General features: G+C 41.5%; 1 protein-coding gene across 1 annotated transcript; it reads left to right on the top strand.

Annotated features, from left to right (window-relative positions):
• Positions 1–9,576: 9,576 nt before the first annotated feature.
• LOC306779848 (synaptosomal-associated protein 25) lies at positions 9,577–18,417 on the top strand (the record flags this gene model as incomplete). The annotated part of the gene is made up of 7 exons (XM_079271897.1): positions 9,577–9,648; positions 12,569–12,610; positions 13,259–13,307; positions 13,964–14,081; positions 17,196–17,342; positions 17,526–17,670; positions 18,319–18,417. The coding sequence occupies 7 exons, from the start codon at positions 9,577–9,579 to the stop codon at positions 18,382–18,384; spliced, it is 639 nt and encodes a 212-aa protein (XP_079128023.1). The 3' UTR covers positions 18,385–18,417.
• Between the last annotated feature and the right edge of the window lie 181 nt (positions 18,418–18,598).

Here is an 18,598-nt window from a genome sequence, read left to right as displayed (position 1 = left end):
CTGGTCTAAACGTGAGCGTTGAATCAACGTCTACAAATAGTCGGCTAAAAACCTTTCACTTTTCACCGTGATTTAACCGTGTGTTCAACCTCACCGTGTTTTAACCGTGTGTTCAACCTCACCGTGTTTTAACCGTGTGTTCAACCTCACCGTGTTTTAACCGTGTATTCAACCTCACCGTGTTTTAACCGTGTAGTCAACCTCACCGTGTTTTAACCGTGTATTCAACCTCACCGTGTTTTAACCGTGTAGTCAACCTCACCGTGTTTTAACCGTGTAGTCAACCTCACCGTGTTTTAACCGTGTATTCAACCTCACCGTGTTTTAACCGTGTATTCAACCTCACCGTGTTTTAACCGTGTGTTCAACCTCACCGTGTTTTAACCGTGTGTTCAACCTCACCGTGTTTTAACCGTGTATTCAACCTCACCGTGTTTTAACCGTGTAGTCAACCTCACCGTGTTTTAACCGTGTATTCAACCTCACCGTGTTTTAACCGTGTATTCAACCTCACAGTGTTTTAACCGTGTATTCAACCTCACCGTGTTTTAACCGTGTATTCAACCTCACCGTGTTTTAACCGTGTATTCAACCTCACCGTGTTTTAACTGTGTATTCAACCTCACCGTGTTTTAACCGTGTATTCAACCTCACCGTGTTTTAACCGTGTATTCAACCTCACCGTGTTTTAACCGTGTGTTCAACCTCACCGTGTTTTAACCGTGTGTTCAACCTCACCGTGTTTTAACCGTGTATTCAACCTCACCGTGTTTTAACCGTGAATTCAACCTCACCGTGTTTTAACCGTGTATTCAACCTCACCGTGTTTTAACCGTGTATTCAACCTCACCGTGTTTTAACCGTGTATTCAACCTCACCGTGTTTTAACCGTGTATTCAACCTCACCGTGTTTTAACCGTGTGTTCAACCTCACCGTGTTTTAACCGTGTGTTCAACCTCACCGTGTTTTAACCGTGTATTCAACCTCACCGTGTTTTAACCGTGTGTTCAACCTCACCGTGTTTTAACCGTGTATTCAACCTCACCGTGTTTTAACCGTGTGTTCAACCTCACCGTGTTTTAACCGTGTGTTCAACCTCACCGTGTTTTAACCGTGTATTCAACCTCACCGTGTTTTAACCGTGTATTCAAAGCTGAAATGCTTACAGTGCTTCTGGGTATAGGATGACAACTAGACAACCCACAGCACATTAAAAGTTACATACTTATAACACATGAACATTTTCAAAAAAAAACCACAATGCTCTTGATACATTTGTATTTATTAATGAATAATATAAATATAACATGAAGTATGTTTATTCAATAAAAGCACAATAAAATAGGAAAGATGAACTGTGGAAATAAAACTATTCTGCTGAAATTAGCTAGCTCCCACCTGTCCTGTCTTGAAAAACAACTTTTTATTATTATCAATAAACAGTCAGTGTAGCGTTAACATTATGTTTGTATGTATGACCCTTATGTTTCTTTTATTTTTAAAAGCCACCCCCACCGGACCTCCCAGGAGCCTGCTTCAGATGGTCTGCCATGGCTCTGTCAACTTTTGACTCTGTGGCACTGGGGTCGGACCGTATGACAGCCTCTATAAAATTAGGAGAATAGCATTGTTGAATATAGTAGATCATGAAATGAGAGACTTTGACTGTACAACCATTCATCAAATGTATTTTGCATATCAGAACATATATTACCTTTAACCACAGAGTACAGTTCAGTTCCCCTGAAGGCACTCTTGTTCTTCTGACCACCTCCTTTCATGTTGAAAGTGGCCATTCATTTGTTTGTGAAACGTCTGTGAATAAGAAAACGCATAGTGTCACTTACGTAAGCAGTTTCAACTCTCAGTAATGCTCACCTGTTTAGAATGGCTCCATAATGTCCATGCCATATCACTTTTATTTCCACTTCTTTAGTTGACAGATATTACCGTGTTGGTATGACGTTCATACCTGTCCATGATTTTGTTTGTTGCATCCTTTATATTCTTGCCCCCAACTTTGGCCAGCAGATGAACTAGGGCTGGGCGATATGGCCTAAAAAAAAAATCTCCGATTTTTTTACAAAAAATCCGATTCACGATTTAAATCGATTTTTTTCCCCCAAAATTTTTTGCAGATGACAGAAGCTGTTGAAAACAATTTTTTCTTTTATTTTGTGATGATTTTCCCAAGTAGGTTGATAAAAATAAAGTGCAAACAAAACCTGAACATTGTAGAAAGGTGCCTGTAGTATACAAAAAGTATTTGGTCACTCTTTTGTTTGCCTGAATCATTTAAATATAAAATTAAATTAAACATAACATTAAATGGCATTAAATAGTAGCCTTCCATTGTAAACAACTGTGCAAATGTAACTTTTTACAGTAAGCTTTTCTAACTGAATACACTGATACAAACACAGCATGAAATAAAATGTATATGACCCTTTAACATTCACATTTTCAAAAGTGCAACATCTGATCTAACATCAACATAACATATTTTGCACAGTAAATAAGTGCATGTAAACAAAATCAAGTGCATTCACAACATAACCAACAGTATTAAACAGTAGTGCATGTTTTTTCTAAATATTTTTTGCCAGGAAGACAAGCCTGTCTACTACCTCTGGCTTCAGGCATGCACGGTGGCATGTAACAATGCCCCCCCCCCACACACTGAAAAGCCTCTCAGAGGGGGCACTTGTAGCTGGCACAGAGAGGTATTTCTTTGCTAAAGTACTTAGCCTTGGAAAGTTAAGTTGGTGACGCTTCCACCAGTCAAGTGGATCGGTGTCTGGGTCAACCTGCTGGACCACAGGTCAGTTGTTGCGGAGTAGAATGACATCCCCTCCAGCTCCGCAGAGATCCTTTGGCGTGTACTATTGTACAGCCGAGGCAAGGCAACGTCAGAAAAATGTTTACGGCTTGGTAGCACGTACCTGGGGTCCAAAGCTTTGAGACGGTGAATAAACCCCGGCTTTTCCACGGTGTATATGGGCACCATATCTTTTGCGATATACATCGCGACTGCATCCGTGATGGCTTTCCACCGGGCACTCTTCTTCTCATGCGGAGTACAGTTGGTGAATGTCTCCAAAATGCTGGGTTGTTGTTGTGAGGTGGCGGCGGCGGCGGCCAGCAGTGAAGCTGCTGGCCGCCATTGTTTTAGTTTGTAAACAATGCGCGCGCACTCTACTACGGGAAAAAGGGGTGGGGGCGATTTTCTCGATTTTCAATAAAACACATCGCCTTAAAGCACACATTCGAATTAATCGATTAAATCGATTTATCGCCCAGCCCTAAGATGAACCTGTTTAAAAATAAAGGCGTACAATCTACCGGTATTGCTCTGTGCTCTTAGAGACCGACTTCAGTTTTTTCATGAATGTTTAAAGCTTAAAAAGAAATTATCTTTAAAAATATTTTCTTTTTACCAACAATGCCCGCTGCTCAGCATTTTTTAGTTTGCCCTCCAGCTCATCCATCTCGTCGTTGGTGTTTAATGTCGGGACCTGTCTTTGAACTCCTTCGTGCTCCACCCCTCTCCCGCTTCTTTTTACTTCCTCAATGAGGTCCATCAACTTCCTGAGCACCACCCTCTGGAATTCTTTAAAACAACATTGCATGGTCATTGATGTAGATATTACAGTCAAATCCCTGTCTAAACGCTATTACTTACTTGCTGTGGACATCGGAAAAACACTTTTCTTGCCTGGAGAAATTGTTGGACAGATGGAAAAGGAATGTTATGATACTGTGTTGAACAAGTATTTTGTTGAGTCAAAAAAAGATCCAAATTATGCGTTTTAGTGGCAACTTAAAAGTATAGAATGTACCAATACTGGGACTTTATCTAGATTACATTTCTGCCTGTTGTGTTCAACGAGTTTACATATCAATGTAACCTGATCCTAAGGAAATTAAATGATGAAATATTTATGTAGCCATATATGTTAACCAACATACCTCCTCTGGGACTCTGTCTATGCCTTTGTTGGTGTTCTTTATGTGTAAAGAAAAACAACCACAAAGCAGTTTTGTCAAAATTGAATGCAAACATTGCTGGATGAGCGCATTTGTATTACTCCAGTAATGTGATAGATTCATTGAATATATGGCTGTGTGGGTATAAACCTTTTCCTGGACTCATTTTATTTAGAATCATAGACAGCTTATCCAATCTATGACGCCACGCATCTGTGAAATAAAACCAATGCCAATGAATTATCATCCAGTACAAAAGGCCCCCATAACATCATGTTTAGTACAAATGGGGCAAATGCTGAGGAACATAATGTGATCTTAGTTTTGGTTATTTGATTTAGTGGGGTGAGGTTACCTGTTCTCGGGCTGGATGGTCCCCGCCGGGCCTTATCCTCCCCGCATCCTTTTGTCCTCTCTACGGATGAATATCGGGAGTCAGCCAAAAGATCTCGAAATATACTCAATAAAAATTCCATGTCATTAACATCATCTGCACCCATATTTTAGGATTCAATTTTCACTGTTGGTACGTCAACACAAGAAACGATAACAAGGAGGTTTTTGGAGCAAAATTGGGCACCACAGCTACAAAAGCTGCGAGTAGCACTCTGTAGTTCTTCCTAATCCCAGTGACTTACTTGAACTGAGAATGAACAACCGTTTGTAGCAACAGAGTACCAATTTCCAAAAGGTCTCTGTTTAGGCCTCGATCCACCACCCACTTTGGAAACATTACCTACACAACACAAGTTCACAACACGGATCATTTTCTTAGTGAGCATGTGTACCTGTTAATGGACTGTGGGTTGATGAAAATGCCATGAGATTTCGGGGACTGATTCCAAGGGCTTTGGGGGACACAAACAGTTTAGTATTCGTGTATTTTAATTATACATTTTTAATAAGCTTTGAGCAGTATTTATTGCAACTTTTTAAGATCTTACTTTTTCTGGCAGAGACCGGATTGGGAGTCCGAGGGGTGGAGGACTGATCTGGGATCCATGTTGTGTCCAAAGATGCAATGACAGCTTTAACGACAATGACAACAAATCGCATGACCAAACAATGTGGAACACTTCTGACTGCGAACAAGAAAATATTTTTTAAAAGTTTGACATATTCATCTTATGATAAACTACCACAATGTCCTAATACTCACGTGACGGAGTGGGTGAGGGTTGTGTGGCTTTTGTGTGGCTTCTTTTGGGAGTGTTGAAAAGGTCCTCAGACCACGGATCAAGGCTTTGTGCTGTATCTGAAACCACAACTTCAGTTTGTTGTACACAAGAGTGCTACTACATCATTATTCTAAAAAATCCAAATCAACTTATGACATAGGGATGTACATTTTTCTCAATGTCCCTTATTACTCACGTGGTGGAGTGGGTGGTGTAGTGTTAGCACTTTTTTTGAATTTTTGGGGCGGCACTGGCAGATTGATTCTCTGAGAAGAGGACTCTATGAAGGAAAAATGAGTTCCAGTTTTTGGTAGTCAAGAGTGTTAAATAGATGAGCACGTCAAACATTCAAGCATATCATATCACAACAGAAAGAAAACTTTCATCTATGTCCCTTATTACTCACGTGGGGGAGTGGGTGGTGTAGTGTTTGCAACTCTTCTAATTTTATTCCATGGCACTGGCTGATTTGTTGTCTGAGATGTTGACTCTGTTTAGGATAAACGGTTTTCAGTTTGTTACACTCTAGAACTCAAAATACCTCAGAGTTAAAAATGTGTGTGTGTATGTGTATACTGTATCGATATATATACACACACACACACACACACACACACACACACAGATTACCACAATGGTATAATAACTGTTATCTAAGTGATTTACTACTCACGTGAAGGATTTCGTTTTTCCCTTGTGTGCCTGCTTTTAAGAGCTCCCTTTGAATTAGTGGAGTCCTCATCAGGTGAAACGTCTATAAGATATAAGGTGGCATTAAGAACAGTATAGAGAAAACATTCAGATAGCGTTAATAATCAGGGTCTATAAATCCAACAGCACACAGGTCTAAGTCATTTTAATGACACTGCACAAGATGAACTCACTTGGAACAAAATCTTGGAACACCCTACGCCTTCTCACTCGCTTGTCAAGCTTTTGAGACATTGCCTGGGAAAAGAAAGAAATGGTTAATAAGCATCTCATGAAGAAACAATATTGCTGTCAATTTACACCTCTACAATTCTACTAATATAGTTACCGATAACTAGTTAACTATAGTTATTCCATATCGTGGAGAAGGGGAAAGACCGCAAACCCTTCTGCGTACGGAAGACACGCGGCTTTTCTGTGCAAGTCTTTGTGCTGCAACAGACATCTTTTGGCTTTCTCCATGGGGCTAATGCCATAAACTATGTCAAGCAGCTTTGACTTGCAGGGACTCTCAAATAGGTCTTGTGTGTCATCCTGCCTAATGACAGCAGCAACATGCGCGTTACAGCTGTAAGCAAACTGTCTTATTTAAAAGTAATGTAAAACACGGACCGAATTACGATGTCCTGGAAGCTTATTGTGGCAGCAAACAGTCAATATAGTTCCATATTTACGACGTTTTATATGAGACATTGAATGCGTTGAAATAACGTCTTCATGTAGACCACATATGAACGGACAGCGGAATATGATTTTGGAGAAATACATTTAAAGTAACCAAAATCGCGTCTCTTTCAACCTACAACTGATCAAACCATCAATATTTTAAAAGAAATTGGTGTTTTGTGACAGGTTGATATTGTAACCGTAATTTAGACGGTTTAAAACACGTTGAAAAAAGGTCTTAGACGTGCAGGCTCCATTTCAACGCATTTTCAACCAGAAATCAACGTTGAAATCCGGGTTAGTGCTCACTGGGTTTACTGTGTCAGTCATTTATTGGTGTTCCCCCTATAACGTTAGGTGTGCCCACATTTTTCAAGTGTTTCTGTATCTGCTGCTCTTAAATTTCATTTAGAATAATAATAATTATGCAGCGCATGACATAAAAGCGCCCAATTCAATTATTATGATGATGATTATGAGTAAGTAAAGATAAAACAGGAAGAAACTGCCAATGTGATTTCTGTTCATGGTCTAAACATCCACTTAAAAGATTATGATGCAAATGTAATATGTAAATCCATACGTCTTAAGATGTAACAATCTAATTCCCCGTGGGCCGCTGTTGGCCCGCTGGCCGTAGTTTGGCCGGCCCCCGTTGTGGAGGTGGTAGACTGGGAGTGTTTAAGGTTCTCTACACACGATGAGCAGTAGGCGCTGTGTTAGCAGCGGCGTACAGGTGACGTCACGATGTGCAGCAGGTGGCAGGAAGGCTTCAATGTTTACTATCGGCTGCCTCTACAACAGGTCGACCTCGCTGACTGTTGACTCTGTGCCGTGTTGCCTGACAAGATGGTGGGGTGATTTTAATGTCCAGCTTTGGAAGATGAACTCCTTCAAAGACAGATGTCACCTCATTGGTCAGATGCTCATCCTGACATGCGGATCTTCAGCTGCAGTTCCTGTCACGTCCATGAGATGCTGCTTGTGCATATTGCTATATGATGTGCAATATAAGGATGGATGATGATTTTTGCATCATTATTTTCATTATAGTTGAAAAACATAAAATGATTATGTTGTGCTTTTTGCTTGATCAAAGATCTGGACTGTGTGAAATGCACGTGAGTGTTTTTGGGCAGAAGGAAAGTCTTACTTAGCGTTTAAACACTTTGATTAAGTGATTAGTTAAACTGTCAGTCAGAAAAATACCAAAAATGTTCTGGTTGTATCAAATGTAATGATATACATTGAATACCTTTGGGCATGACTAAGATGGACATGTCTCATTGCTTTGGACATTTTTCAGACTAAACGTTTCATCAGTGGCATACAATCCATATAGTTACAATCTCTTCTCTGTTTCTGTGTGATTCCAGTTTGCACCAAAGAACATCAAGAGTCTTTCTTCTTTTCTGTCCTTCTCCGCTGCCCCTCCTTCCTCTTCTTTATTGCAGCCGGTGGAGATTAGTGGCTAGGCCTAATGATGATGCTCCAGTCTGATAACACAATGTCTGTAAAAGAAAAGTGGGTGTGCGGAGGAGCTGCAGTAGGCAGGAGGGCCTGTTTTTATGATACTGTGAGGACCCAACACCTGGTTGGACACTCGCATTGTGGGGACGTCTGATCTTCTATTTAGAGAGGAGAGATTTTATACTGTATAGGTTTGGTAGCCAGATGTGCAGCTAATAACTCTTTATCAACCAGATGGGAACTGTAAATTTGTCCAGGAAAATGAGATACAGAGATACGAACGGGCCATAAACTATTCCTGATGGGAGAAGTCTGGTTTTACAGCATCTGGATAATTTAAGACAGACTTCAAAATTGGATGTTTGTTTTGCATTTGGTCTAGTAATCCTGAAAATGTTGTTGAACTATATCTACTAACAAGTGAAATGAACTCGCTGACATCCAGTTTCAAGAGATTTCTGAAAACAGATAGGAATCAGTGTCGGAAAATACCAGATTAGCAGCTATTTGCTATCAGCCTTTTATCGCTCAAAGTGAATGAAAATGGATCGAGACGATCAGATTGAACTTCACAGTGCACTTTCAGGTCTGTTGTAATATTTGACTGGCTACCAGCTATCTAACGAACTGGCATGCCGGTGTTAACTGGTTAGCTGTCAGGAGAAGCAGCTCCTGGAAGCCATTGTCACCCTGCAGCTACAGTAAACACTCACGGGTGCTAAATAGTGTTCATTTTCATTTTTAGGAAGTAATAGCTGAGTCTGAAATTATTTTGTGATCCCATATTTCAAGCGTGTTTTCTTAAGCTCACCTTGTATTTATTCCATGATCTGAAGAGTCAAGTCAGTTTTATTTATTCATCCCAATAACTCAAAGCACAAGGGAAGTTATTCATCCAAAATAATAATTATTTTGCATCATAATAAAACAGTAGGTTGAACACAAGATGAACTTGATTACATTCAAATGTAATGTGTTATATTGAACATTACATACATTTTTGTTAATCACAGGAAAAATAAACACAAATACTGTACTTTTTCTCTCTGGCACAGGCCACAGAGTCTGAGCTTGAACATCTGGACTTATCTTTGCACAAAGTAGAATATTTTATTGAAACCTGTTTCGTCCCTTCAGAAAATGCATGAATCTGTGGTCATGACATCCCTCTCGTAAGGAATGCTGCGTTCAAGTGCAGCCTCCAGTAATATGGTGCCACTATACAGGAAAACAATCTATAGGCTTTCAAATGTAAATGGGAAGTTTTTGTTGTCTTATTGTTTGTTTTTAATATGTACACTCATAAAGCAGCATCGAGTGGATCATCCTGGTGAAATGAAGTAAATCTAAATGAACTCTTTTCATGTACGGTAGATGAGAACCTTGTCGGTCTGTCAGCTCTTCTTTCTGGTCGAATCTGTTGACAGTCATTATAAATAATCATGGTGTCACTCTGCTCTCCAGGTGCCAAAACCATCTAATGCTGCAGCCTAATCTGGTCACCTGGGACTGAACACACACACACACCCACACACACATACAGAGTACGGACGGACGGCCAACATGGCTTCAGACCCGCCCATACTGACAGAGCATCAGGAGCTGCAGAGGAGAGCCAATCAGGTCACGGATGAGGTGAGGAATGGACACTTTTTCTAGAACATCTAAGGCTTCCCTCCATTTCAAGTAATTGCTTTAATAAATATTAAAAACCCACTTTTGCAAGATGCATTTCCCCATTTAGAATAGGAAGGTATCAGATAACGTGTCAGATAAACACAGACACTGTAATAGACTCTTCAGTTGCAATAGTGTTTGACCAAAGTCGCCTCGCAAAGCCACAGCTTTCGTTTCCCTCACTGTATTCTGGCAAAACTCAATGTGCATTTTCACTGGCTTAACAAAGTAATGTGCAGGCAATTGGATGAGCTTCTGACCAAAATTGATCAATTAAAATCCAGAATACGGTGCTGCTTGTTGGCATCCTGCTGCCAGACTTAGTTGATCGCTTGGTTCCTCGTTAAAAAGGGAGCTGGTGGATTAAGCTCATTATGGAGCTTTGTCTTTTCCCACCAGCAAACCCTTCAAATTAGTTTACAATTACAGTAATTCTAAATGTCAAACCAAACTGGTGCATCTGGTGGTTTCAGAAGATTTGACCAAAACATTGCTGGCTAGACCTGTTTTCCAAAACGTAGATGGGTATGTATATTTTTCACAAAGATTATTTTATTGCGAAGACTATTTTCATTAAGAAGTAGTCTATCAATTAATCAACTTACCGGTAGTATTCAAATTGTCAGAAAATAATAAAAAGTGTTCCCAGAGTCTGAGGGGACGTTCTCGAGCATCTTGTTTTATGGCGTTGGTCTGGGAATTGTCCGTGTTGTCATCTTAGAACCCTAACCCTCTCACAGTGTTTTTTCAATTCACAAAAGTTTGTTGTAATATTTTGGTTGCCTTAAAATGTCTCATTCAGTCTTTCCTTTGGAGCTTCTGAGGAAAGTGGCTGTAGTGTCTAACGCACATTAACCTTTCATCACACACACAAATATGGGAATTACATCAACTTCCGGGCTCAAACAAAAGATCCAAAACGATCAAGGTGACAAGAAGAGGGACAGAAACTACATATAATAACAGCATTGGGGTACATATAGCATTGATTATGAGTTGTGTATATGACAAATATTGAGTTAATCGTTTCTTTGGTTTATGGAGAGGAGGTTGGGGGACCGTATAGATACTTTTACAGCCGGCGTCATCAAAAATATGCAAAAGCATGTTGGCAACGGAAGTGACGTTTTCGCCAGCCATCCAGGCCAGTTTGCCAGCTTTAAACATTGAATTAAAAGTGTTGCAATGACCAGCATCAACATGTCTAGCTGTTGCATGTTCAGTTGTCTAAATCCATATTTTAACTCTCAAGTTCTACAGAATTCCAACAGCATCACGACAATTTAAGGTGTTTCAGGTGTTCAACAGATATTTTGAGTTCAATGAGTAACCGTGTTAACTGGTGACTTTCAGCCGAATGCGTCGATGGCTGCTCGTACTAAATGGTTGGCGTGAATATGCAACACAGACTAGTAAGGAATTATTTGAAGACTTTTACAAGGAAACATACCGTATATCTTCTGTTTGTGTTTTCAACATCTACCGTCACTACGAGCAACCATGACGCGTCACCCTGTTAAACGTGATGGCGACCACTGCTCTGATCAAAACTACTTGTGTTTATAAAGCCCATTTCAAAACTCAACAAGGTCAAACCTCTGAGTCTCTGGCTTGCTTTTTGACGTTGTGGACATGAACACAGACAACAAAGTTGAAGCATCTAGCGACTTGATTGCTGGTGATCGCTGGTGTAGTAACGTTACACGCTGGGTTTCTCCACCAAATACATGTCTACATAGTGCCACTAAATATTGGGCCATGTACTCTACTTCCTCACTAACAGGAAACAGATCTGGAAAGTCAATTTGTTCAGGTTGCAATTGCCATCTTTGGTGGTTCATGTCTGTGTTCTCTGCGTCCTCAGTTGTTTAGAAAATGAAATAATAAAAGTGTGTACTTCTTCATACACTTTTTCAGACATATATAAACAATATTTATGTATGTTGTTTATTTATGTTGCTTATGAGAATATGTTTGCTATACATTCACTTTAAGAAATCTAAAAATACACAGAATATTGAACGTCACACACAGGAGACGGGATGTTGCTGATGTCTCTCAACCTGCTGTGAGCGACAGAGAACACTACTCTGTCTGAGGGGAGTGTCCCTGTAAGAACACCTGGCTCACCTGGTTGCCATAGAGACAACTGGTCTCCCAGTGACACCATCTGCAGAGGAGACATCAGGCATGGATGAGCTTATACACTCAGTCACACAACACACACCACAGGGTTTACTGCAGGTCAAAGCCATTTGTCACCTCGTCATCCCCTCGGTGGGGAAGACCCCAGGGATTAATATGATATTTACACAATACATACACGCACAAACACACACACACACACACACACACACACACACACACACACACACACACACACACACACACACAGCAAGGGGTGGAAAGACTGAAGAGGAATTTTCCATGTGTGAGAGTACAGTGTAATCGCAGTTCAGGGTTCAGGTCAAAGCAGCAGTTGATATAATGACTATATACAAACACACACATATATAGTATATATACATATATATATTTAGAATGTTTTCTCCTTCAGAAAATGTTTGGGAATGGTAAGCTCTAAGTAAAAAAATACTTTACACTTTATCGGTCAGTTATTTCCTGAAAAAAAAGTGTTTTGATATAAATTATGAGAAAAAGACACGATGAAAGTGGCAGTCATTTGTTGTATTTTTTTTAAAAAGCTTGATGCGTTTCAGAGGATTTTAATTGGGAAAATTGTTTAATTTAAACCCAACTGAACATCCATTAATAGTGAATTTATTATTGTTAATAAAACATTTTTATACAAGCTGAATTATATGTTTGCCCGTAGATAATATTGAATGTTGAAGCATCCATTTTTTGTGTCTTTCAGTCCCTGGAGAGCACCAGGCGGATGATGCAGCTGGTTGAGGAGGTACATACACACAATCATATATTTTTATATATGTAAATACATAACTAGCGAGGCCTGCATTGATTAAAAGTCATAAAGACAGACAGCCAGAGAGCCAGAGAGAGAGAACCTCATCATGAAGTTCATCCTCATTATGTATGTTAACGGCGCCATCTTTACATAAGTTGTTTCCACAGAGATGTCTTTAAACAAGACCGATTCTGGGATGTGATTGAGTTTAGGCTGCTGGGAAGCAATTTTGTGTTTTGACGCGTGGAAAACAAGAGTCGAGACGACACAATAGGAAAGACTACATCCAGGTCAGACGTACATGTACAGTAACTCCAAATACCTTGAAAAATAATTACCTTACTGCTATTTATATTGTTTGTCATCCAGGTGACAAACTTGCTGCAGATAGACAATTTATAACATTGACTACCCACTACCTTAAGTGTTTTTGAAATTTGCATTCAAGGACGCTTGAACATCTGAGACAGACGGCATCACCACATGACAATCGTATATAATCTATCTACAAGTGTATGCGAGCTGATTTTCACAGATAGAAACCCATGGATGCCTGGAAAAGGAGAAATCCTGGACCATAACAGCTTGATAGTAATAAGTATTCGATATTCACATGGTTTCATGTGCTCCTTCTTGCAGAGTAAAGATGCTGGGATGAGAGCTGTGGTTATGCTGGATGAACAAGGAGGTAATCAGTTCTGTTTGGTCCCTCTTTAAATTATCCTTTGTTTAGTCTTGTTCACTGTGTTCTCAACTGTAAGCTAGAAAAAGCTGTGTTTACCATTAAAGACGGAAGCAAGTTTTGCTCTGATATTTCAGTATTGCTTAAAATCTAAGAGATCAATAATACCTTCATCCCAGCAAGCTTGATTGTGTTACAGTAGTTCTGTGACTAAAACCCAGCACAAAGACAGGAAGCAGGACAAACTGCCGTGCTGTCGAACAACTTCAAAGTTGTCCTGTTCACACATGCATTTCAGTTCCGGTTATACAAAGGTTTAACATGTATTGTTATTGTGCTGCAATGTCATACAATAGTGAATTTGCAGATTCATTATTGCCAAACGGACAAGTTAGCTTCTCGGCGTCTTTCCAGTCAGTCCAACGAATGATTCATAAGACCTTTTAGTTAGTTCACATGTTGTATGAAACCTGTCAACACTCAAGGACATCTCAAATATGAGCTTTCATTTGTGGGGATTGTCGGAATGGTCTGAACATGTCGGTCTGAACACGTCCCTGACCAATCAGGTCAGTCGGTTGAAACCATCGACAGCTTACTGTCCGTCTCTACAGTTGATACGACCATTAAACCCAGTGCCATAAAACTCCCGTTCCTCACAGAGCAGTTGGAGCGTATTGAGGAAGGCATGGACTCCGTCAACAGGGACATGAGAGAGGCCAAGAAGAACCTGACAGACATGGCCCAGTGCTGTGGTCTGTGTATCTGGCCAATCAGGAAGTAGGTCTTGGTTTCCGGGAACTGCACCTGGTGGCGTAAAAAAACAAACATACTGGTGCCCAGTTCCATTAAATTAGCTTGAATAAGGATTTTGACATTGAGAATTTGGTCCATCCACCCATCCACCCATCCATCCATCCATCCATCCATCCATCCATCTATCCATATATCCATCCATCCACCCATCCACCCATCCATCCATCCATCCATCCATCCATATATCCATCCATCCATCCACCCACCCATCCATATAGCCATCCATCCATCCATATATCCATCCATCCATCCACCCACCCATCCATATATCCATCCATCCACCCATCCATCCATCCATCCATCCACCCACCCATCCATATATCCACCCATCCACCCATCCATCCATCCATCCATCCATCCATCTATCCATATATCCATCCATCCACCCATCCACCCATCCATCCATCCATCCATCCATCCATATATCCATCCATCCATCCACCCACCCATCCATATATCCATCCATCCACCCATCCATCCATCCATCCATCCACCCACCCATCCATATATCCATCCATCCACCCACCCATCCATATATCCATCCATCCACCCACCCATCCATATATCCATCCATCCATCCACCCACCCATCCATATATCCATCCATCCATCCACCCACCCATCCATCCATCCATCCATCCACCCACCCACCCACCCACCCATCCATATATCCATCCATCCATCCACCCACCCATATATCCATCCATCCATCCACCCATCCATCCATCCATCCATCCATCCATCCACCCACCCATCCATATAGCCATCCATCCATCCATCCATATATCCATCCATCCATCCACCCACCCATCCATATATCCATCCATCCACCCACCCATCCATATATCCATCCACCCACCCATCCATATATCCATCCATCCATCCATCCACCCACCCATCCATATAGCCATCCATCCATTCATATATACATCCATCCATCCACCCACTCATCCATATATACATCCATCCATCCACCCATCCATCCATCCATCCATCCATCCACCCACCCATCCATATAGCCATCCATCCATCCATCCATATATCCATCCATCCATCCACCCACCCATCCATATATCCATCCATCCACCCACCCATCCATATATCCATCCACCCACCCATCCATATAGCCATCCATCCATCCATCCATATATCCATCCATCCATCCACCCACCCATCCATATATCCATCCATCCATCCATCCATCCATCCACCCACCCATCCATATAGCCATCCATCCATCCATCCATATATCCATCCATCCATCCACCCACTCATCCATATATCCATCCATCCATCCATCCACCCACCCACCCATCCATATATCCATCCATCCACCCACCCATCCATATAGCCATCCATCCATTCATATATCCATCCATCCATCCACCCACTCATCCATATATCCATCCATCCATCCATCCACCCATCCATCCATCCATCCATCCATCCACCCACCCATCCATATAGCCATCCATCCATCCATCCATATATCCATCCATCCATCCACCCACCCATCCATATATCCATCCACCCACCCATCCATATAGCCATCCATCCATCCATCCATATATCCATCCATCCATCCACCCACCCATCCATATATCCATCCACCCACCCATCCATATAGCCATCCATCCATCCATCCATATATCCATCCATCCATCCACCCACCCATCCATATATCCATCCATCCATCCATCCACCCACCCATCCATATAGCCATCCATCCATCCATCCATATATCCATCCATCCATCCACCCACTCATCCATATATCCATCCATCCATCCACCCACCCACCCATCCATATATCCATCCATCCACCCACCCATCCATATATCCATCCATCCATCCATCCACCCATCAATACGTCTGTCCATCCATCCATATTTACATATTTTTTTAAATTTCCATGATTAACAATAAATTATACATTTTGATATCTGGGCAAATATGAATAGAATACATAAGAAATGGTAAGTAGATCAATTCATACACATGATTATTTCATACAAGCACTAAATTACTATTTTAATTAAGACAACTCAGCAAAAAACCTTTTTCATGAACAATCTCTATAAACATTATACACTGCGTTTCAATTGAGTTGACTGAGTTATAAAACATGATGGAACTGGGCCCTGAGGTCAGGGTGCAAACAACCGGCACATCGACACGCGCAGCCTTGTTTGTGCAGAGTGATGTTATTTATGATTTGTCAGTGGATTTCTTTGTTTTTTAGTTGTGGGCATCTCATGTTCAGTAGCTGGTAACTCTTTCTTTTTTTAAGTTCAGCTGCGGGGCTTTCAGGAAACAGTGGGTGATTTTACATTGCCGCTCCCCTCCACCATCTCCTCCCTCCATTCTTCCAATTTTCCTCTCTCCTTCTCTTTTCGCTTACCTCTTTCCTTGCTATTTCTTCTCCCCATCATCTCCATCCACCCACCTCTCCTCCTTCTCCTCTCCTGCTACGTCCTCTTCCCCCTCTAACACTTTCACCTTCCTCTTCCTCCCTCCCACTCCACCCCATCTGTCTTCCTTCCCCTGCTCGTCCTTCCACTCCTTCTCCGTGTTCACCTTTGTTCTGCCTTTCATCCTCTCCTCCTGCCTACCCCTCCATCCTCCTCTCTCTCCTCTCATAGAGCAGTTGGAGCGTATAGAGGAGGGCTTGGATCAGATAAACTCTGATATGAAGGAGGCAGAGAAAAACCTGACTGACCTGGGCAAGTGCTGTGGCCTCTGCTCCTGTGATAAGTAGGTGGTGTCAGATTTTTCCACCACACCCTTTATTCCTGCTTTAGCTTTCTTTTGTTGCCTGCTTGCTTTGTTGTATTGATTTTCAGCTGTTTGGATATCATCTTACAACCGGTTTGTCATCTCTGCTGTATAAACGGACCACTGCTGTACCCACACGAGGTTCCATGCATACGTTACCTAACAGACACTTTTCCACTAAAGCTTGCATACCTATAAAACAATAAGGTCTGTAGTGCAGCTGTAAGGCCAGTATGGGTGCAGTGTGGTTCTTGTGCACATTTAACAAGTGAACGATAAAAAGACATTCTCTCTCTCTCTCTCAGACTGAAGGCCTTTGAGGAGAGCGGGGCGTACAAGGCAGTTTGGGGCGGAGGATCCGGTCAGGACGCCGTTGTGTCTAATCAGCCGCCCTCGTCTCGAGTCGTTGATCGGAGGGAGCAAATGATCATGAGCGGAGGACACATACGGAGGTATATATATAGAGAGAGAGAGAGCATTTGATGAACTGTTATTGTAGGCTGCTTGTCTGTTCTGTTAGGAGAGGCAGCTGTGTAATGTAATGTAATACCAGCAGTCATCAGTCATATGGGCAGCTGCCAAACACAGGACATAATCACAAACACACACACACTCTTTACTCTGCTTTATCTCAGGGTGACTAACGATGCCCGGGAGGACGAGATGGAGGAGAACCTGTCTCACGTCGGCAGCCTCATGGGGAATCTGAAGAGCATGGCCCTGGACATGGGCAACGAGATAGACACGCAGAACGTCCAGACCATAGACATAAAGAAAAAGGTACTGCTGCCACACTACAACACCAAGCAAGTTTCACAAAGTGTCAGCAAACATCACAGTGGGCCACAAACCATGTCCGTTTGCAGACAGGATGTTATAAAACAAAAATATACAACCCAATCACGTAAGAATCACCACCAAGACAATGAATTTTACGAACTGAAATAAATGAGAAAACGTAAAAAATAATCATGCTTGCCTGTGCAGGGCTGCAGGGGGTGGGAGCGTGACAGACAAGTTTCACTTTCACATCTACCACCAATTTTTGGTCCCCCATATCACCTAAGTTTTCACAAAATACATTATGGACCACATAAACTGCAAAAGAAGAAGAGACAGAGAGAGATGAAAACAGCACACTCCTGTTTTAGTGGGCTTGCTTTAAGAGATGCATGAAAATCATGAATAGTTTTTCTTTTTTATATATATTTTGATGGCATACTATGTAGTAATATTTTACCATTGCTTCATTTTTTTGTTTACCCTCGTAACATTGTAGGTTTGCACAACCTGCCTTTGGAAGACTTTAGCTGACTGGCCATAGCAATAAAGCCAACTCTAAATTTGAGAGATGGACAGAGAGCTCCAGTGGTTCCGTCACTCGGGTTCTCATTTACATTTCCTGTTTCCTCTTTTCTCTCTCTGCAGGCTGATCTCAACATGTCCCGCATCGGCGCTGCCAACCAGCAAGCCAACAACCTCATTAAACGATAGAAGGAGCGCTCTTTTATTTCACTCTTTTTCTACAAATTCACCCTACTTGCATTTAGCCTATGCTTCTGCATGCTTTGCCCAAGTGTTGCAGCTATTATTCACTGCTTTACATAGGTGTTTTTTAAGTAGTGGTTTCTTCCATGTGACATTATTGCTGGGGTATTCCTAGGGACTGATTCTCATTAGTGAGGTGTTAATTATCTTGTGTTCCTGT

Source organism: Melanostigma gelatinosum (genome assembly GCF_949748355.1).
Source record: "Melanostigma gelatinosum genome assembly, chromosome: 7".
NCBI lineage: Eukaryota > Metazoa > Chordata > Actinopteri > Perciformes > Zoarcidae > Melanostigma > Melanostigma gelatinosum.
The sequence above is the reverse complement of the archived record's forward strand: the minus strand, read 5'-3'. Positions and strand labels throughout refer to the sequence as shown.